At 32.3% G+C, this 22,530-nt stretch overlaps 1 protein-coding gene across 3 annotated transcripts in view; it reads right to left on the bottom strand.

Moving 5' to 3' along the window:
• LOC124360025 (glutamate receptor ionotropic, kainate 2-like) overlaps window positions 1–21,495 on the bottom strand; it is a 33,129-nt gene extending 11,634 nt beyond the window's left edge. Inside the window, exons 1-7 of one of the 3 annotated variants that reach the window (XM_046813254.1) lie at window positions 21,450–21,495; window positions 16,749–16,901; window positions 16,276–16,460; window positions 15,164–15,321; window positions 11,551–11,692; window positions 9,920–10,075; window positions 3,817–3,969 (exon numbers count right to left, since the gene is read on the bottom strand). In XM_046813254.1, coding sequence (XP_046669210.1) covers window positions 3,817–3,969; window positions 9,920–10,075; window positions 11,551–11,692; window positions 15,164–15,321; window positions 16,276–16,460; window positions 16,749–16,901; window positions 21,450–21,480 — 978 coding nt within the window. In that variant the 5' untranslated portion in view covers window positions 21,481–21,495. Of the gene's footprint in view, window positions 1–3,816; window positions 3,970–9,919; window positions 10,076–11,550; window positions 11,693–15,163; window positions 15,322–16,275; window positions 16,461–16,748; window positions 16,902–20,202; window positions 20,723–21,449 lie in introns of those variants that run through there. The other 2 variants (XM_046813253.1, XM_046813255.1) reach the window with 2 other exon arrangements.
• Between the last annotated feature and the right edge of the window lie 1,035 nt (window positions 21,496–22,530).

Genomic DNA, 22,530 nt, shown 5'->3' on the forward strand with positions numbered 1-22,530 from the left:
GAAGGTGAACTGGAGTTAAACCCAACATTTGCATCGAATCAGCCCTCCCCACCATGCTTTATGTGTAGGAAATCCTAGCTACTAAACTAAAAAGTTGTATGTCAATGGGCTAACTGGGTGTCAGTCATACTTGGTTTGAGGCATTATTAGTCAACCATGGTCTCGAGGTGACTGAGTTGGAGGAACTCCTAAAAGATGCCTATAAAAATCAAACATTACACGTAAAACATTCAGAAGTTTATTCAACATCAAGATCCTTTTTTATATAGCATCTAACTTCAGTGTCAATGAAGAGATTTGTTTTGTATAGTGTGTGTATCTGTCTAGAAGACTGTATTAGTCTTAGTATTAGGGTGGAAGAGCACCCGATCAGGGATATTAAATGTTATTTACTGCTATACCAATCTTTTTGTTAGGTGTCATATATGTTCAACCTTAATTGCGCTTTTTTGTTTATTTTATTTATTCATGTTTAGGACTGTTTATGTATTTTTTGAACAACAGAACTGTTACACACATTTATCAATAGAAATTGTTACATTTTTTATTAAGTATAAAAATTGTTAAAGGGTAAGAATTTTTTATTTTAAATTTTTTATTGTTTAAAAACCAATGTTGGAATTAATATATAGCTGAAAATGCAATCTTAAAGACAAATTATCTTTAAAAATCAAATACTACAGTAAAGCTTAAAATTGCTACATTAATAAAATAAACACTATACATCACGTACACAATATTACCAAATAACCATTTTAGAAATGAGTATATTTGTAAATGTCAACAGGACAATTATAGTACATATTATGTGAGGCACCCGCTCTAGGTTTATAGAATTCAGCTAGAGAAAAACTAGTTGTGCAAACATTTTCTTTAAAATGTGGTGGGAAAAATTCTTATCACACACTGTTTATGACCGATGGAAAGTAAATAGTTTAATAAAGAAGGTTAACTTAAGTGCTTTTAGACTGAACCAACACATTGGATAATGAAGTAGGATACGTGGTAGGAGAATGTAATCCAACATATAATACTGATATTGTTTCCATTTACTGCCAAACAGTAGTACAGTTTTGGATGTCATTCCAAAATTAAAATTTAATTTTAAAAGACTTAATATATTATCCAAAAGCAATTAACCCTACAGAGGTCGCGTCACTAACAGTTACGTAAGAGGTTGCGCACAGTGGATTCCACCAGGTTAATAAAAAAATATGAAACAAACACATTTTAAAGTTTTATTGTACAAACTTACATTTAACATGTTGAGTAATATGTAAACTTTGTTTTAAAGTATTGTTACTATTGTAAAATCGTAAAAATATTTGTAAAAGTATTGTATTTATCAAAACAAACTTCAAAATTGTAACAGAATGAAGTACTGTGGTAAAAATACTTGTACATTAATATTAGGTAACAATACTTAAATAATGTAATATAAATATAGAAACATGTACTTCTAGTATAAAAATAATGTAATAAATTATATTGTATTATATAAAAATATTGTAAAAAAATCTTGCAACCTGTAAGAAATTAGCTTTATATTAGTTGCAATTAGTCACTTGTGGAATCATCACCATCTTCTTCTGCACACTGACAAGTAAACACAATGTGCCCCCTGCAAATGTACTTGTGACAGATGTGACACGTAGTTTTACTTTTCCGGTCTTTTCTCCAGTTGCAGATACCACAACGTCCCTTAAGATTTGCTACAGGCTGCGGCCTCTCCTCCTCTTGAAGTCCCAGCATTTGTGTGATGCTTCTTTTTAGCTGCCTTGGAAGTCTTTTTTCCCCATGACGAGCTACCAAATAATTAATACAAAGATCTTTGGCGAGATCCTTCAGGAATTCCCTTCGGACAATGTCAAAGTCTCCTCTTTTGTGTTTGTACACAATATAACTATTTAGCCCAATGGTATTTAGAAGACTGAAAAAGATAGTAATTGGCCAACTATTGCTTGTTCTCGCTACTGAATACCGTGCCTTATACTCATCAACAACATCCACCCCTCCTTTAGTTGAATTATAAAAGGTCAAAATGAAATGCTTTTTAGCATCTCCAGACTGAGGGTCAATTTTGTCACTGTGGTGCATGGTAGACAGTAGAAGAACAACTTTCAACTTTTTTTTCTTTGGGCAGTACGATAGCAGAATTTTTCCATCTTTGAAGGCAAACATGCTGCTGGATACAGAACAATTCCTTGTATCTATTACCTCAAGTGGTATTTCTTTTTTATTTTTTCGCAGGGTACCCACTAATGTCAAATTTTGATCGTTCTTGAGAGTCTCAGTGAGGGGTATGGATGTATACCAATTATCCGTGGTAATGTTTCTTCCAGTACCACTCTCAGGCTGGACGAGTCTGGAAACTACAGCAAGACCAGAATTCTGTATTTGAAAGGGACCCGGTAGTTGCTTGCCAGCATAAACCTCTAAATTCATGGTATAAAATGTTTTTGCACAGGTCATAGCATGAATTTTCAGACCATATTTTTCAGGCTTGTTTTTTATAAACTGCCAAAACTTACAACGACCTCGAAAAGATTCGAGCATCTCGTCAACTGTAAGATACTCAGAAACAGAAAAATTTGTTTTGCACTTTTCTACCAATAATTCAAACAGATCTCGAATGGGTGCAAGCCTATCAAGCCTCTTCCGATGCCTCCTAGTATCAGCATCGTCAAATCTCAACACTCTGATCAAGAACTTGAACCTTCTCAAGTTCATACAGTTGCGGAAAAACTCCACGCCTGTACCATCTGTTGCCCATAAATCACATAGATTCAAATGAGAAGCACGAAGGATTCCTACCATATAAAGAAGTCCTATGAATGCTTCTATTTCATCTCTGGACGTGTCAGCCGCATCACGCTCACGAGTGTACCCAGGACTAACTTTTCGTATACGCTGGTTGGTGCAGGTTACAATGCTATCTAACACTTCATCGGTAAAAAACAACCTCCAAGCAGCAACAGTGTTTTGAACATCAAAGTTTTGTCTTACAACTGGTAATCGCCAAACTAAATTAGCAGCAGGTGTTCGCACATTCTGTCTAGGACAGTGAACACTTCATTTAGTTACTCCATCTTTACCAGTATATACTGGAGATGCTTCCAAAAACGGTACTTCCACTTCCTCTCCTAATTGTTCTGACGCTGTGTCTTCTTCCTGCACCAATACATGATCTTCATCTTCATCATCGGAATCCAGTTCACCAATAGGAGCGACAACGGGCTCATCAAGAAAAAGTTGTCTTCTTATAACACCTGGATTTACAAGTCTTTCCTCCTCTTGTCTTTCTTCCCTTTCAACACTGTTTAACAAATTCACAAGTCTATCTTCTTCATTTCTATTCATATTGACATCAAAATGAAAATAACAAACAATAATACACTACACAGAACAATCACAATTTTAGATACCGCGAGAGGTCACGCACAGTGGAATAGACAGGTTATACAACTTTGGCAGTATGGCTGATGACTGAAGAGGCGGAAGGGTAGGGGTTGCCACTTGATTTGGTTGCGGGCGAGTCCATCTGAAGGTATGGGGGGGGGGGGTGGAGCGTCAAACTAGCTCTGTTCAAAAGTTGTAAGTAAAAAATGTAGCACCCCGGTGGAAAAGACAGTGACGCGACCTCTGAAGGGTTAATGCATACTCATGTGACAAAGAAATATGATTCCAACCACACAAGCATAACCATAACACACAAGCCAACTTCCAAATAGCTACGTATAGGTTCACACCATCAGTTCAAGTTTATAGATAAAACGATTAATGAAGATTAAAAAAGTGTAGAAATAGTTGACATACCACCTTCATGAAGTTGATAATGCTGTACCCGTGCTCCCAACTGTCATTGTTGCCACAGTCAAGTGGTTTAGACTGAACAACATGACTTTTAGTCAGGTGATCTACAGCCTTTGCATACAACAACACTGCATCATGGATCAGAGCGACCTCTGCCTGAAACAGATCAAGCTTCAGCAGGAACCAGAGGTTTAACCAGACAATCATGGTTGTAGGTGCTTTTGCATACAGCAACTCTGTATCATGGATCAGAGCGACATCTGCCTGGAATAGATCAAGATTCAGTATGAACCAGAGATCTGACCAGACAATCATGGTTTTTGGTGCTTTTGCACACAGCAACTCTGCATCATGGATCAGAGCGACCTCTGCCTGGAACAGATCAAGCTTCAGCTGGGACCAGAGGTTTAACCAGACAATCATGGTTTTTGGTGCTTTTGCATATAGCAACTCTGCATCATGGATCAGAGCAACCTCTGCCTGGAACAGACCAAGCTTCAGCAGGAACCAGAGGTTTAACCAGAATAGTTTTTGGTCAGATAATCTATAGCCTGTGTTTTCTCTCAGGTCATTCTGAGGTTAAATTCTATCTTTCACTTATTGCCTCTAAAATTCAATTTTTAACAAGTGATTTTCCTTTTATAATTAAACTAAAGAATATATTGATGTTAAGTGAAACAAACATTTTTATTTAAAGTATTTTTAGTATCGTTATTTAGTCCTAGAAGTGGCATGTCCATGTATGTGGTGCTGTAGACTTTTGTCAAGTGCCAATACCAAAATTGTAATAAAATATTTATATATAATGTTTAAGTCATATAAACTATACAATTATGAAAACAACATAACATTTGGAGCTAAGTGTATATTTTGGTTTTTTCTTTTATATATTCAAAGATAGTTATGAAACTAATTTTCAGGTTGAATAACAAAAACTATTCTCACATAGTTTATGAAGCATTAATAAAGTATGTTAAAGTAAAAAAATAAATCAACAAAACTTTTTTCTCTTACTTGTTTGTTAGAAAAATGATGTATATTAACCCTCTCCCGGTCGAATTACCGCGACGCGCTTTTGGCGCTACTGGGCTGAATTAAATAACCGCTCTGTCGCGCAGGGACACTTATTCGCGTTTTTATTAAGTTAAGAACTTTATTTTAATAAAACTATCATGTATTATACATTGTTACAAAGATGATTAAATCCTCTATAATAACGTTGTATTTATAAAAAATAATATCAACCTTATGAGGTAAATTAAAATCAAACAAAAATGATGCTATCACGCTAACACCTTGAACCTGCCATCTATGAAGTACAGAACCAAATGTAAAGACTGCGAAAACAACTAACAAAATGATTTCAGTAAATAAGTGGTTATAAAAAGTCCCAAATAGTTCATCAAATTACGTAAGATAGCAGCACAAGTCAGAAAGAATTATACTACTGAAGAACTAGATAACCGTCAATGAAGTAATCAATGAACCGTTTCAAATTATTAATCCTAGATAGCGTCCCTAGTCATAAAACTATGAATAAACAGGCAACAATGACACTGCCAATAGATATTTCCAGTATTAGTTCCCCAAACAACCGTATGACAGCAGCACAAAGCAGAGAGCGTTGATAAAGCAGTTGGAGGCGATTGGAGGCGTTTGGACTTTAGTGCCAGGCGCCCTGCCGAGGCGTTTGCCCGGGAGAGGGTTAATATGTTACGTGTGAGCATTGGTTGTAGTTAAAATAAACATTATAAAAATATATTACCGGGTGCTCTAAAACACTGTGCCACTACAGTAATTTTGTGTGCCATTTCTAGGATTAATGAAACAAACACTTTTCAGAAATTAGATATTTGACATATTTTACACTAAATAAGAATAAAAACTGTTTGTTTTCTGTTGCCCATATTTTTAAATACAAAATTAAAGGATTCACAATGTTTCAAACAAAATTATTCATAATAAAAACAATGTTTAAATAAGAATTTTATGAACTATATGTTAAACAGTTAAATCTTAACTATGTAAATGTAATTCTGACTAAATGTAAGAATCAGAATCAGAATCAGAATCAGAATCAGAATCAGTCTTTATTGTTACGTCAACGTTTATACATAGCATTGCTATAGAAACAGGTAACATTGTCATAAATTAATGTAATAATGATACATACACATATACATTCATACATATGCACATCACAATTCACATATACATATAAAACTTAATAAAAATACATATAAGAGGTCAAGACAGCGTAACAAATTTAATGTAATCTATGTTTAAAACACAATTTTAAAAAATTCAGGATCCATCAAATACTCATCAACACTATAATAGTTTTTTTCCAACAAAAAATCTGTTAGTTTGCTTTTAAATGTTTTTGAATTGATTAAATGTTTATATTTTTGAGGTAAACTTATTGTATAGTTTTTTTGCCGTGTATATTGGAGTTTTTTCTACCAGACGCAGTCGATGTATGGGATATTGAAAATTAGCTTTAAATCTTGTATTGTAATTTATGATCAAAGTTATCACTTGATAAGCTTTCAAAATTTGATTGTACTGTTAGTAGGGTTTTCAGAATGTATAAATTTGGAAGTGATAAGATTTTTAATTCTTTAAACAGAGGTTTGCAAGAAGTTCTAAATGATGAAAAGGTCATTAATCTCATAATTTTTTTTTGGATCTTAAAAACTTTATCAAAGTCAGAAGATGATCCCCAAAATTCAATACCATATTGAAATTATTGAAAAAAAAGAAAGAGTAGTAAATTATTATTCTAGTTTCCAAATTAATTGAATTTCGTAACACTAGCATTTGATAACATGCCGAGTTTAATCTTCTAATAATATTTTCAATACATTTTTTTCCAAGAAAAGTTTATATTCCAGATCTATACCTAAAAATTTTGCACTATCACATAATTTTATTTGTTGGCCGTGGAAAATCACATCCTTATTATAGCCCTCCTTTAATTGTGTGTTCGAAAATTTAATAGTTGAAGTTTTCTCTTGATTTAATTTCAATCCAGTTAACCTTAAACCAGTATGCCAATTCATATAAAAAGATTGATTTAATTTATTTTTCAATTGAAAGTGAGAGTTTGCTTTAACAACTGCGGTTGTGTCATCTGCATATAATATAATTTTTGGTTGAAACATTTTTAGGTAAATCATTAACATACAGAAGAAAAAGTAGAGGCCCCCAAAATAGACCCTTGAGGAACGCCAACTTTAATTTCCTCCCAACGAGATCTAGATTTTTACACTATTTTTAAAAATTACAGTTCTTTGAAATCGATGAACTAAATAAGATTCAATCCACAGGATTGATCTATTTGAAAAACTGTACAGTTTAAGCTTTTTTAAATAGGATATTATGGTTCACACAATCAAAAGCCTTGGACAAATCACAAAACACACCCATGGTTCTCTGTGACCCATTCAAAGCCCAAGACACCTCATTTACAAGTTTATTAATGGCCCCTAATGTACTGTGACCCCTCCTAAATCCGAATTGATCACAAGTCAAAAATTGAATTAGATTCTAAAAAAATTTGTAATTTGGTTATGTGCTAATTTTTCAAATACTTTAGAAAATGATGGCAGTATTGAAATTGGACGGTAATTATCTGGATTTTTGTTTTTGGCCTTTTTTTTATAGAGTGGTTTTAATTCAGCCGTTTTAAATTTTTTGGAAAACTACAATTTTTGAATGATTGATTAATTAAAACTGATAAAGGAACAGCTATACTATACATTACATGTTTCATTACGTCCAGAGGTATTTCATCCCACCCAGATGATTTTTTATTTTTTTAATGATTTTATCACTTTAACAACATCATCTGATGACACATTACCAAAATTAAACTTAAAAAAATTGACATTCAAGATCAGTTTGTGCTAAATTTAGGGCCTCTTGTTCACAAGGTCGAGCCTTAATTTCTTTGGCCAATTCTGCAAATTTTTTGTTGAAGAATTGTGCAATTTCCTTTCCATCTTTAACAACCCTACCACTATCCAACACAACATCAGGAAAATTGTTAACAGATTTTTTGCATCCAAGCTCAGATTTAAACTACATGCCAAAGCAGCTTTATTTTTTATTTTCAGAATCTTTTATGAAATTAGAATTATACATTTGCTTTGATTTTATTACAGACATTTTTGAAAATTTTTTTATAAATTTTTTACATAATTTATGAAATTTGGATTGTTTGACTGTTTGGGCTAGTTTACTAAGCTCCCTCTTTTTAATGCTTGAAATTTGAATTCCTTTTGTTATCCATTTTTTATTTTTGGATTGTTTGGTTTTGTTAGCAGAGAATTTTAAGGAAATGATTCTTCAAATATATTTTGAAAGCAATTTTAAAGAAATTAGAACAGTTGTCAACAAAAATAAAATTGTTTGAAACATTCCACTTAGTGTCTTTTAATCTACTGCTAAATCTATAAAGAGCTTTTTTAGAAAAAATCCGTCTTTTTACTCTAAGTTTAGTATTGTCATTATCAGAAATAAGATCTTTAGAAATATCTAAAAAGACTGCCCTGTGATCGACAAACCCAATTCCAAATTCATTGTCTGAGATTCAAAGGATGACTTAAATTTAAAAGTTAAAATATTATCAATGCATGAATTTGTATTAAAAAGTAATCCTAGTTGGTGATGCAAAAATGTGTTTTAAAAACCGTATGATTCAATCAGAGAAAGGAATTCAAATTTCTGCTGTGGTTTATTTGTTGTTTCCATTATATCTACATTAAAGTCTGATGCAATATAAACATTGTTTACATGGTTTTCTTTACCTAAAAGTTTTAACAAAAAGCTTATTTAAAAATAATTTGAAATTTGAATCTTCTGGCACTCTATAAATAGAAATGATAATTATAGGCCTTTTTAAATTAATTATTTCTATGCATGAAGCTTCAAAAACGGAATCCATATTATAAATGCACAGATCTTCTCTGGTTTTAAAATTCAAAATTATTTTTCAAAAGAATACATGAGCCTCCATGATAATCTCTATCTCTACAATAAAAATGTGCCAGATTATAATTTAGAAAAACTATTTAAAATGGTAACACTATCCCTACTCAACCAATGTTCATTTAAACAAATAATTTGAATATTTGAATTTTGTAGAATTATTTCTAAATCAATTTTTTTATCAAGTACTCCTCCTTGGATATTTAAATGTAATAGCCAATTATATTTCTGATCAATTTTGGCTTCCTTACAAATAGGCCAAACATTCTTAAATTTTAAATTTTGATTTACCTTATTTGCATGATAGCAGTGAAATTTGTTACAAACTAAACAGAAGTTATCTAAATCTAAGTGTTCTTTATATTTTTGTTTGGAGGTTCGTTTTTTTAAGTCTATCGCACACCATCCTCTTCCTCATCTACTGGAGTCTGGGTCGAAGTAGGGGGACTGTCCACAGGAACTGATACGTCTTGACACTCTATATCCTGTCCACAGCAGATGAAAGGTTACAGATGCCATCTTCAATCGACTCTTTCAGCTTTCAACATAAACTCCTGATGTGAAAGTCCACGCCTTAATTCTCTTTGTGATACCTGGTCACAGCACACAATACTTACTGAAGCACCAGTTTCTTGATGGAATGCCACTATGTTCTTGGCGAATTGTTCAGGCGGAATCATATCTCTCACACAGACCATTGGGGAGCAGATCAATTTTTTTAGCCCTTTGGCCTTGAAGTCCTGAGTCAGTTGGGCGAAAAGCATCATTGTTAGTCCTGAATTATGGGTTTTGCATTATACGTCGCTTTGGTAATTAGGCTGTATATGCAGGCTCCTCCATGGCTTACCTTTTGAAACGTAAGTTTGTCTGATTTGAGGTCTGAAAGCTGTGGCCTACCAATTTTCTTCCTGAATACAACAGCTACACCAGCTGTCATATTTCTATTATGTAATCACATACATTTAATAAAAAGACAGGTCCATGGCTTGTGTCTTTGTTGTATTTCAGCGCTTTCTCAATCTTAAATAATAACACAATTTAACACCGTTTAAGAAATAAAACAACCTCTTAATTATTATGTACAAGTCTAATTCATATGTTAGTTGTTACTTACACGCAAAGTTTTATTTGTTATTTTCATGTTTTCATCTCGTTTACTCCAGAACTGAATGAGATCTTCGATCTGACTACAGGAGGGATCAAAGAATCGAATTCCTGTGATGTTGGTTCCTGCGTACATGAATGGATGCCAGTCGATCGTCTGGAAGTCCTGTGAAACCCAAAGAAGTAAAAAACTGATTCTAAAATGGAACAATGGAAAGAACTATGTATAATGGAAAATGTCCCCAGATACAGTACCATTTTTTCTTATTTTTTATCACGGTACAGACCGCGTCCTGTCGACATGCTATGAGGAGAGATAGTAGGCTATATATTTATCCAAAAACAAATACATGTTACGTTTCTCACATTATTTATAGAAATTTACCAGACTTTATCAAGGATATGTTTTTATATACATTATCAACTTATAAAATAAAAGTAAAAATTGGTTAAAAAGTGTGGGTCGTGATTATATGGAAAGGATTATAACATCTGATTACAGAGTTTAATGTCCAAAACTGAATTACAGGATGGGAGCGTGTTTTTATATTTGTGAGCGTGTTATGTTAGCTGTAGTGTGTGTGTGTGTGTGTGTGAGAGAGAGAGAGAGCGTGTGAGTGTGAGCATGTGGTGTTGGTTGCAAGCGTGGTAGGTAGAGATGCGGGGTAAGATTAGTTTGGGGGAGGATAACTGAAGGTGGAGGCAGAGGCCTCAAGCATTATCCTGACTGAGGAATCTGTTTGTCTGTCGGTTTTTATTTCTTATCATCTGTCAGTCTGTCATTTATTCTTCCCTTGATTACCTACATCCACTGATAAGTATGTTTGCTTATAGCATCTCGTTTATAACCTCATATTGTTTTTGCTTCTATACTACTATGAGCGTTATCTGTATTTATAATTATTAAATAAATTATTTTTCTATATTTAAAAAAAAAGTAAACAACACTTTTACACATCTTATTTCCCTAAAGAACTTATTTTTGAATTAATGGGACTCATTCTTTCACGCACAGGTGCTATGCATCTATGTGAGGAATAGTTTCCACAAATATTAGAGTAGTCTACATATAAGTATTTAAGTTTCTTTTTACAATTTTATGTGTTTTTTTTAATTACTAAAGTAATTTTATATTATAAATGTAAAATTGTGCTTCTACGATTTATAAATTTTTGTATCATAATGGAAATAAAGATGTTTTTGATTTGATTTGATCTCAGTCATCTTAATTTGGAAGATGAGGAGATTATCTTTGTTCCAGCCCCCTCCAGTCAAAGCAGGTAGGGGAAGGTACTCTTTCATGTTTAGGCTAGCAGCAGCCTTTGATATGAAAGGAGTTCTACCCGCTCTAACAGTCATCCTCCACAGTAAACTAGACATATTGATCTACCCTTCCACCCCAATATCTCAACATTTGCGGTTAGTGATGTGCTGCTCGTGAACATCCGTAGGGTTACTCAGATTTGAGTGACACATTGGTTTTCGTTGTACCCAGTGTAGGTTCAACTGGAAAGTACAAACCACCCAGAAGTCAAACTTCCTGCTGGGGTTCTCATATTACCAAATAATTATAAGCAAACTTAAGTGTTTTTTTTCTACATTTGATTAGATATTTTTATGGAGGAACAACTAGATACTCACAAAAGAAGTAATGATATAGTTGTAGTCTGAGCCCATCAGGCCAACTTGTTGGGCGTGAAGCAACACAGTGTATAAGATATCAGCTGAACAATCCAATACAATGTTCTTCTCATTGGTATTCTTGATTCTCCTAAACACTGGCCTGGGAAAAAACAGTGATAAAGTGTAGTCGAAGTAATACATGGAACGGCAAAGTTATCTGATGACATTCTTCCATGTACAGTCAAACAGTCATGTGGAGGGGATATTGGGGAATAAGGTATTCTTAAGCCTTTTTATCTAATGGTGCTATTTTAGTAGCCATGAAGCAGTCAGTAGTCCAGTGTTCATTTTTTGTTTGTAGTAGAGACGTATTTTGAAAATGTTTGTTCTACAACTTAAATCGTGAGAAATTGTCTGAACAGATGACCGATTTAATGAATAACTACAAATTTCTACTAATTAGTGATGATGCTGATTATCACCTTCTTGGTTATGTCCATAAACAACATTACTAATATTGATCAGACTCAAACATGGTAATATAGCTCGAACCACACTGTGCATGAAACCAAAGTTACAGTGTACTGTAGGGTAACACATCAGCGAGCCATACTTTTTAGATTAGGATGGTCAAACTGTAACAGTAAACCAAGAGCTTTACCTAAAGATGTTAGATCGCTTTTTTCCATAAACTAAAATGAAAATGAATAGCTATGATAAACATTTGGTTTCAACACGAAGCAACTACTTATACATCACATCTCACATGAATTCCTTGAGGAGATTTTGTGGCCGTGTCATCTCTTGCAATGGTACGGTAACATTACTCTGCACAAATGTCAGCCTGAATTCACTGTTTGTGACTTCAAAAGTGTACATAAAAAAAACCTAGAACACTTAAAGCATTTGCTATTGCTTTAATATCAAAATATCAAAGATGAATGGATGTAATCTTAACATTATTAAAATTGTAATGATGGCATTGCTTCTGTTGTGTGTGAAGCAACATATTGCATATCAACAGAACAGGCCATTACAATGTTCTCATTAGTATTTTGATTCTCCTCATTAAACAATGATCTGAGCCACAACCAAGGATATCAAATGTTGGAATTGATTTCTACTACAGTCACATTGATATACAAGCAGCTAATATAAAGAAAAGGGCTTTGATTTAATCCTTTCATATTCTTTACCAAATGTCATCCGGCATCTACATATTTTGTATATTATTCTTTTCTATTGATATATTTTGTCTATGTCTTCTACATAGTTCAAAATATACCAATAGAGCATGCATGCATTCACTTTGTTTGGATTTCTAAAAATTTGACTTTACATCAACTGAATGAAGATTCCTGAAACATTGGAAATATTTTCATTTAATACCACAAGTGAATAATAACACATATTCCAATATTAATTTAATTTTGTGAGGCCTTTCAGAATCGAGGATTCCATTGTCAGGCAATTGACATTTGTGAAGTAGGCCTCGCAAAATTAAATAAATATTGGAACATGTGTTATTATTCACTAGTGGTATTAAATTTACATCTGATATGTTTTATTTGTAATTAAAAATAGTGATGTTAGCATGCAATGTTTGTAAACATCTAAAAACATGTTGTCAGATAAGTCCCATTTTATGATGCAAAATTAAAAAGTAAAAAAGACTGTGCTATATGTAGTGATGTTGGATATATAGTAAAGAGGCAGAAGGTGAAACATATTTTATTCTTGAGAAACGTGAAAAATTAGATTTCCACGAATGAATGAAAAAGAATAGAAATAGAAGAGAGAATCAGTGATAGAATAGAAACAATCACTTTTATAACTGAAAGTCTTTTAATTAATCACACTTGTAACCATAAGTAAACTGGAAAATGTATAGTTGTGGAATAAGCTAAAGGAGATCGACTTCTCATTTTTTTTAAATCAACAAACCATGTTATGAGATGCAAATCAGGCAGCCTGGTGTCATCTAATATCACTAGAATCACAGGAGTAGGTAGAAAATGAGGACATTCAGGTTGCAAAATTTTAGAATGGGGTAGGTGTAAGAAATCAGTATTTTAAGAGAATATACATAATTATAATACTATTTCAGTGTGGAAACAATAGATTATTAACCACAGCCATACCTAATTTTGTTTCATATTGTTACTTATAACAATTTAATTATTACTTTTCTTCCCTAACTAGGTATGTCTATGATTAGAATTCATAAGGCTAACTTAAAGAATTTTGGAGTTGTAATTTCCCTAAGTGCAGACAAGAGACTCAAACTCAATAATGAGATGACTAAGTCCCATGACAACTACACACCATGAAATCACAATGTTATTTGTCTCCCCTCATGAAAATGTTTAATGAAATTCGATAAAAAAATAGAGCATGTCTGATTGCGGTTAGCTGAAGTTAAGGTATCAAGTTTGATACTTCTTGATCGTTCTCCAATGATCTAAATCAACCCATCTGACCAGGATTGATTTGCTGACAGGTTGTTTGATGCAGCATTTAGCACGTTTTAACCATATTTGACCAAAAACTTAAATGAAGTCAACACACTGTACTAAAGAAAAACCAGCCTCTATGACTAGTCTATAGTATATTTGGCACACTTTGGAAGTGTGCAAAGCACTTCACACATTATTTCTTATCATCTGTCAGTTCGTCGTTTATTCTTCCTTACACACACTACTTAAATGTCAATAACTTTGATTTTCTTTGATATAAACTAGGCTACGTAAAATTTAGATACTAGGCAATGATAGTATGCCTAATTATATAGAGAAAGGTGTTCAAGAATCTCTCTCAGTAATGTTCATGACGCAGCAGATACCTTTTATTTTACATTTAAAAACTTCCTTTGCGCCAGCAGAGTTGCCCCAAACAATAGTAACATACAAAAGGTGACAGTGAAAATGTGAAAAATAGGCGTTGATAAGTAAATTAGAACTTGTACGTAACTTCTTTGTAAGTTTCTTTAGACAAAAAAAGACTCTGGAAAGGTGGCAGCAAAGAGAGCTGGTATGCGCACCCCAGGTAAGCGCAAAATCTAGATTAAGTCCTAAAAGCTTAACTTCCACAAGTGTGCTACATAATGGTTGTACTTCATGCATGCATTCTACACACTACCTAAGTGAACATTTGGTGAGAGCAAACAGTACCAGCTAGGGGTAGGAAAAACAAGTGCTAAAAAGTAAAAAAAATTCTTCGTCTGTTGGGGGCGTATAGTAAGTAAATATATACATTTACACAGTCTGAAAATTCCTGTTTTTTTAGCCTCAGGTGATACTAGCAATAGAGTACTTATTAATTATATATAATTTGTATTTATGTAATTAAGTGTCAAGAAATCATCAGTTATTGTTCTACCTCACATTAAAATAACTAATCATAGCTGATAAGTATTCTATTACAATTCTATTGCAACCTGATTCATTCTAATAAAACCATAAACCAATAAACTTTGATTAATTTTCTTCAAAATTGATTAAGAAATATAAAAATTTTATGAAATCAAGGCTGATCAAGTTTGATCTTAAAATAATCTATGATTCCTGTAAATTTTGACCCAACTTTAAAAAACAATAAAAACCTATTTTAAATAATACCATGGTAGACAAACCTGTAATTCTTGCCTTCGTCCAGTTGGCGCACTGTCACAGGGAAGCCCTTATGGTCGTAGTACGTAAGCAGGCCATTTAGACGAATCAGACCATCGTTGTCTTGGTATACCAGCGTAAAGCTTTCCCACTCGTAAACTCGCACCAGGTCTACAAATACCTGCAGACCAACATATTGAAAGGTCTATTCAAAACATTTTATTTTATTTTCAAAATTAAACAAGGAGGGGGAGGTGTTAGAAAATTGTGATTATACTTTTAGGTTTTGTTACACAAGAGTTCAAGTTTTTTTAAGCACTGTCTATTTTTTAACATAAATTTAATCAATTTTGATTTAAAAGTACATTTATAGTATTGTGATGTGTTATTTTAAACTTTACCTTTAAATGTTTTTATTCATAACACTTGTTAACATAATTAAAATTAATACACAATTATTTTACAATTGATTTTTAGTACTATTATATTTTTGTTTCAGATAACCGTCTTAGTTTATGTAACTATTTTGTAAACATTTGTACTTTAAGTATATTATAGTATTTCAAAAAGAAAAGATCAACTAAGTTATTTTGCAGAAACTGACAAAAGGTTGTGCAACTTTGTTTCTAACCTTAATACATCTCTTGAATGTGGATCTGATAATGTTTTCACTGAACACAAGAGGCCTTACAAAAATAAAATTTCATAATTATTGAAGTGTTTGTTTATAAATTAAGTATTTGAGTCCAATAAGAAGAAGCTGGTAGAATGTAAATCTCTAAAATTTGACTGTTTTAAGAAAGATTAAAAAAAGATTATCTCTATGAGTCCTCTTATGATTTGTTTTTCATTTTAATAGCCATGTATATACATATAAAGCCATGTAAAGGCCTATGCACCTTTACTTTTGATGATGGTTGTCTGATGATTGATGCACATTGTGAAATGTTTCTGTCAATTGAAATTAAAATTTGAGTTTGTACTCCTCCAGCTATCCATTAAGTACGAGTTGATAGCCTCCAAACTCAAATCCTGGATGACACTACTCTACAGCTTATAGACTAAAATTCACCTCAGAAAGCAGACTTTAGAGTGGCTCACTTATTTAGATATATAATAATTAATTATCCCTCGCCTTGGCCATGGTAGAAGGATGAGGGTACAGATTGACCAGACAAGATCCTCTCCTCTGCCTCGAGTCCCACCTAGCTTCGACATGAGGTATTTCCATTGCGTCACAGATGGACTGGACATGGTCACTTGTGTCCGCAGAGTGAGGGCCAAACACTCCTCCGATCCCACTCTCCATCATTTCACATACTGGAAAATAATGCAAAGCAATTAACATTAAGCTTATTATAGAAAGTTTTTTTAAGTCTAGGTCTTGGAGCTGATAGTCTTGGAGGGTCGGGTCTTTCATCCATAAAATTCTCTTAATTAGTGAAATGGTTAGGTTTGTAGGTGGTTCTACAGGCTGTGTTAGTTTTTTACTTGTTTACTTTAAACTCCTCAGGTACCAGTACGGCATCTGTCTTTACATATAATAAATAATATAAGTAGAATCTACCAATTTTTAATTGTACATTCATGAATGAAGCAAATATTAACCTTTCACTGACATCTTATAACTGTCAAAAGAATCAACTTCTTGTGTCATAGGCACCAATTTGAACTGGGGCAAGATGTTTTTTTCGTTTACCCATTCAGTGGCATGAACAAACGCTTTTCGGGAGTAGCCTCTATCTTCTTCAAACAGCCCACCTGAAAAATAAAACAATATATGGAAAAGGAAATTTGTATAATGGTATTATTAAAAACTGAATAAATAAAAGAAAACATCTGGATTTGGAGAGCTAAGGATTTAAATTACTACCTCATATGCTAAACATGTTATTTTTGCTTGTTTGGAAATAATTAGGTATGATACTGTTAACCTGTAGAATACATTAAAATACATTAGTTTATAATGTTGTCCGGTGCCTGAATAGATTTAACATGCCTTTACAGTACTGAAGGTTATTTAAATTAATTTATAAGTTGTGTAGTTTCCAGGTATACAATTAGTTCCTAAGTGCATTTATTCCAAATATATTTTTGGTTTAGTTGTAAAATTAGTTAAAAACAATCAGGACAACATAGTGATTCATAAAATGAGTTCAAAAAACTGTTATTCCACTCTTTTGAAATATATAGGTATATATTTTTTAATTTAGAATTTAAGGGAATATACTTATTTTGTAATAAGGGAACACTGAAATGCTATGTGTTTTCTAAGATAAGATCATGTTTTAGCATTTTCAACCAAAAATTAATTACTGTTAAAAATGCAAACAGATTCATAACATGTTATTTTGATGTATTATTATATAATGTATAGTTAACTAAAATGTTTGACATTATACAAGCAAAATACATGTAACAGTAAATGCTGTGAATTATATGGTGTGTAGTAGGCAAAACTTTGAACTTGTTACCTAAAATTGTAAGGACAATAATTTGAAAAGTATAAACATTTTTTATCTTGACTTGAAATACTGTTTTTACATGGGTTACACACTTATGGTTGATCTTATCTTTTTCTTTTAAAAGATCCACTAATATTATAATAACCTTACAACAAACACATAAATGAGTCAAAAAAACATGTATGCACAATTTTATCTTTGTACAATCCTGACCAAATTTCTATGAAAATATTTGCATATATTTGGCATGGAGAAAATTCTAACTTTGTCCCCAATAGAGTTTTATAACATGGCAGGTTTTCAATGTATTTAAATAGTTGTTTCTACAGTTATATTAATTCTAAAATTAGTTAATTAAATTTAATTCAATTAATGTGTGTGCAAATAAATTTAAGAATATGTATAATTGTGTATGTACAGAATCTAAGTTACACCCTGCACTTTCAGCAGACTATCAGTCCTCAAAATTGACAAAACAGGAAACTAAATGAACAAATTAAGAAAATTAAGAATGTTCTAATTAAACAAAACAAATCAATCTATTTGACCACTAATAATAGATGACAATCAATTCTAACGTATCACTATATACGTTTTCATTATGACAAATTGTTACCTGACGTTACAAAAATAATTTAAGTCTAAAAATAAACTATTTTAAAAAGACAAAAAATTATTTGGTCCCAACTACTTATTTATTGATGTAAAATTTAACAAAATTCAACATTGCTTTGTAAACAATAGTGTAAACATTGTCAAAACTCTAATAATCCAACAAAAAACAAAATGACTGAAGATAGAACAAAAGATATTTTGTAACCTCTTATTTATTGAGAAACAAAATAATCCTTTCCAAATGTAATTTAATGAAAGGAATTTATCTTTAGATTTGATAAAACAAACTTTGGATTTAATCCAATTTGTCAATAAATAAATGAACTACCTATGAAACAAGACATTTTTAACAAATTACGTAATATGTTCACAATTTTTTTGTAATTTTTGTTAATAATGAACAAATTTGCACTTTTATCATTTATTTCCAACTCTGAAATAGCTTTTTATAGTATCATTTCACTTGTGCCTTTTTAGATTTAAGTTTGTAAAATGGATAAATGATTTTCCATACCGCCTAGAACTCAGTCACAATTACTGCTGTTGTTTGGTTTATATTTGTAGGTTTGTTTAAGGTTTATGGCCTCTGGCAAACGTCCCATTGAACCCAGCTTGATTGTTATAAGATGCTAGAAATAGAAATGTTTTGTAGTTTATTTTGTTCTATTGCTTAGTATGAATTTTTTTCTGGGAATAAATTGATCAAAACGCAGCTCGTGAAATGGAGTGGTGATATATTTTTGTTAATAGTTTAATACGAATTAATGCACACACACAATTATTTTTTTAGGAATTACAAACTTTATAGTATTAAACATAACTTGCTGTGTCAGCTTAATTAATTACATGAATGTTATTGTATGTATTTCTACTTGACTGACAAAAGATAAACATTTTTGTACATAGTACTATCCTCTTATAAAGATCCTGATAAAAATCTGTCTAGGAAAATTATATGACTCAGTGCATCTCAGGGGTCTATGATTTCTAGCCATCTTTTCTGCTTAAACAAAGTATACAGCCAGCCATTGGGTATCAAGAAAAGTTCTGTTGTGCCATAAGCCATTTAAATACTTGTTATTTTTTTCCATAAATCTGTTGTGTGTGTGTGTGTGTGTGTGTGTGTATTTTAATTTTTAAATTAAATAAGTAACTTAACAAAATTAGTTACGCACAGTATACAACATGTATATTTGGATTTGACTAATATAGACCACCAGGAGCTGATAGATTTAAACCATACAAGCACACAATCTTGATTTTTTTTCAATTGAAATTTTTTTTTCAAATAGAAGAATTACCCTAAGAAAGAAATGGATTGTCAGTCATGCTTATGTTGGTGGAAATTGAGATGAAAGGGAACCAAAAGGGATAAATATATGAAATGATTATTTTTTTCTTAGATCACATTTTTCTTATTTTGACACTCTTAAAACCAAAATACAAACTTGTAAATAAATGTTAAATCAATGTCAGCTAAGCATATAAAGGCCGACTATTTGGCTGAAAGCGTTGATATAACAACTATTTATGTAGCTGACAGTCCGTTTTAGTGTGTCAAGCTAAGAAAAGTATAATACGAGAACAAAATTGTCATTTGATCATTTAAATTTTAAAACATCCCTTCCATTGACATCCACCAAAAAGGTGCTAAAGTATGATTTCTTTCTAAGGAGGAATTCCTTTATCGATTTCAAGAAATCCCCTGTTGTGCATTTAAAAAATGCAAATTGGCTGTTGACTCCTCAAGTATTTAAGATATGACTGACCAGCTTCAAAAATACAGAACTGGTTATAAAATTAGACTATCAGGTATGCAATTTACACACTGCTGTAAAAGTCAAGTTATTGTTTTCAATTAGGGCATTAATTTTGAACCAATTTCTCTGTCCAGAATTATAATTTGACTTATTGGTTTTTCTTTTTATAAATTTGAAAATAATTTGCAACAGTACACAAAATAAATTTACTGTCATACTTACCAATAATTAAATTCTCCTTCTCGTGTGCATAACATGTCACCAACAAAAATAACACCCCTATTAAGCACATGTCTGATATAAGTAATCACATTGACATTTACAATTCACACCATCAAAAATGTATATAGCACTTGGTATACTTCATAGTTTAAAAAACTGGTGAAAACTGGAACAATCTGTACAGATGTCAGCTCATGTTATAAGAGTAAAAGTCTTAAAAATAACTTCCCTTTGTACTTTAAATCACATGGTGAAAATTACTGTTATTGATTTATTTCTGTTAATTAACCACTAATAAATGAAACACCAAAATAAAAATGCAACGTCAATACTGTACTCATACAAAATATTATATCATTACTTTGTAAAAAATATATATTTAACAAACTTTTGTTACGAAGGATCCATTTTAAAGTGGAGTTGGGTGATGTCCTGATGAAAATATTATGACATGACGCACTCTCAGAGTGCTAACACTGGCACAACAGCTGACTCTGGATGGTGGAAAGTGGAAGTGGGTAAGTACAGTTCAACTCCAACTGGAATTCCCGCGTGGATGGGGGGGAGGGCATACCGGGTAACAGAATAGATGCATTTACGCTTCTCGCTGCGCGCGCATCGGTCCACCTAAGATGTATCCAGTTTCACTTGTCGGTGCCAAAAATAACTTCCATTACCGCATTGTTGCACCCAGATCAATCAATGAAACCTTATATTTGAATAATAATATCACTGTACTAATAGATAGTTAATAATGGTATAACATTATATATTTATCTAGGTTAGATTATTAAATTTTTCTTGGTGTTAATGGATTTTAATGAAACGCAGTTGTAAATTTAAATATGAGGTATCTCGTTATTTTGTCATGAAATAAGGACTTCTGATCATAAAATTGAAGATTAATAGAAAATTATAAGCACATCGGCCTGTAATACTGTACAAATCCATGTATTTTATTCAGTCATTAGATATATTATGCGCTGTGGTAGAAAACACGTAGGGATTCTAGGTATGGCGAAAAGATATTCATAACCTTCCACTCACCACAGCATTTTTGTAATTTTAACTACACAATATTATCAATTGGATGGGGACAGTAAAAATATTATACCTAGTATGACATCAGTTTCAGCTATTATCAATAAAACATCAAGTTGTGTATGGTAGTTTGATTTTACTAATATACTCCATATCGCTCCTTTTAGCTATAATTAACCTTTACGCATTAATTCATATTTTCTTACCATTGTGTATTTGTACAGAATTGAGATCCATAGTCGTATGCTACAGGTACTTGTGATTATAAGTATATTTTAAAACGTATTTGGACATTTTTAACCTACAAATTATTTGTATTGTCATTGTATAAGGCTACGGCCACACTCACCGTTTTTGGTCGCTGCGTCAGAATCGCATGCGACGATGACGTTGCGTCAGAATCGCAGACATGGGCCACACTCGCCGTCAAAAACGCAGATCTCAGTGGCAAAGATGTCTTCTCTAAGTGAAGCAGACTTATTACTAGTGTTAGCTGTTAGATCTTATTGAAAAAGAAAAGAAAGAGAAGATTTGGTATTCATCCAATGAACACAGTGCGTTTGAGCCAAGGCCAGTATTTATACATTAATGAGTTTTTTGCGTAATGATAATGAAAAGTTTCTTCTCTTATTTTCGAATGAGTGCCACATCGTTTGATGAACTATTAGCTCTAGTGAGAGATGATCTGTCAAAACAAGACACCAGACTACGTCTGAGTATACCAGCAGAGACGCTTAGCTGTAACTTTGAGGTACGTAACAAAATGTGACAATTACTCTGATATTATAATAACATTTGACAAAATATATTAAATGCTTCAACGTTATCATTATTCCACGTTCCTACTATATATTGAAATTGGAAAAGGAAAATTTAAGGAGGCGAAGTTCAGTCGTCTCTACCACTTAACCTCAGAACAAATTTCATGTTATTATAATTTTAAATCCATTACTTTAATAGTTATTTGTAATAGATTATAATTGTATTTGTTGTTGTTGTAGGTAAATGAGATAGCAAAATATCAAATCAAACAAGTAATATTTGTAATTCAAGAGGTTATGTAATCTTACATTTAAATAATGCAGTAAAAATAATTAACACTTTTGCAATGAAGGTGTCCAGTCCAATTACAATTCTTCAAAAACACTAAACACATCCGAATTATTGTTACTAAGCGATTCAGAGGGTGTAGGGGACTGAATGGTTAGCCTGGCGCTCTCTTGGAGAAGCATCCGTCCCAATTAGGGTAGTTATATTGGGGATGATTAGGGACGTTTGTAGCTGCTG

Source organism: Homalodisca vitripennis, chromosome 4 (assembly GCF_021130785.1).
Source record: "Homalodisca vitripennis isolate AUS2020 chromosome 4, UT_GWSS_2.1, whole genome shotgun sequence".
Taxonomy (NCBI): domain Eukaryota; kingdom Metazoa; phylum Arthropoda; class Insecta; order Hemiptera; family Cicadellidae; genus Homalodisca; species Homalodisca vitripennis.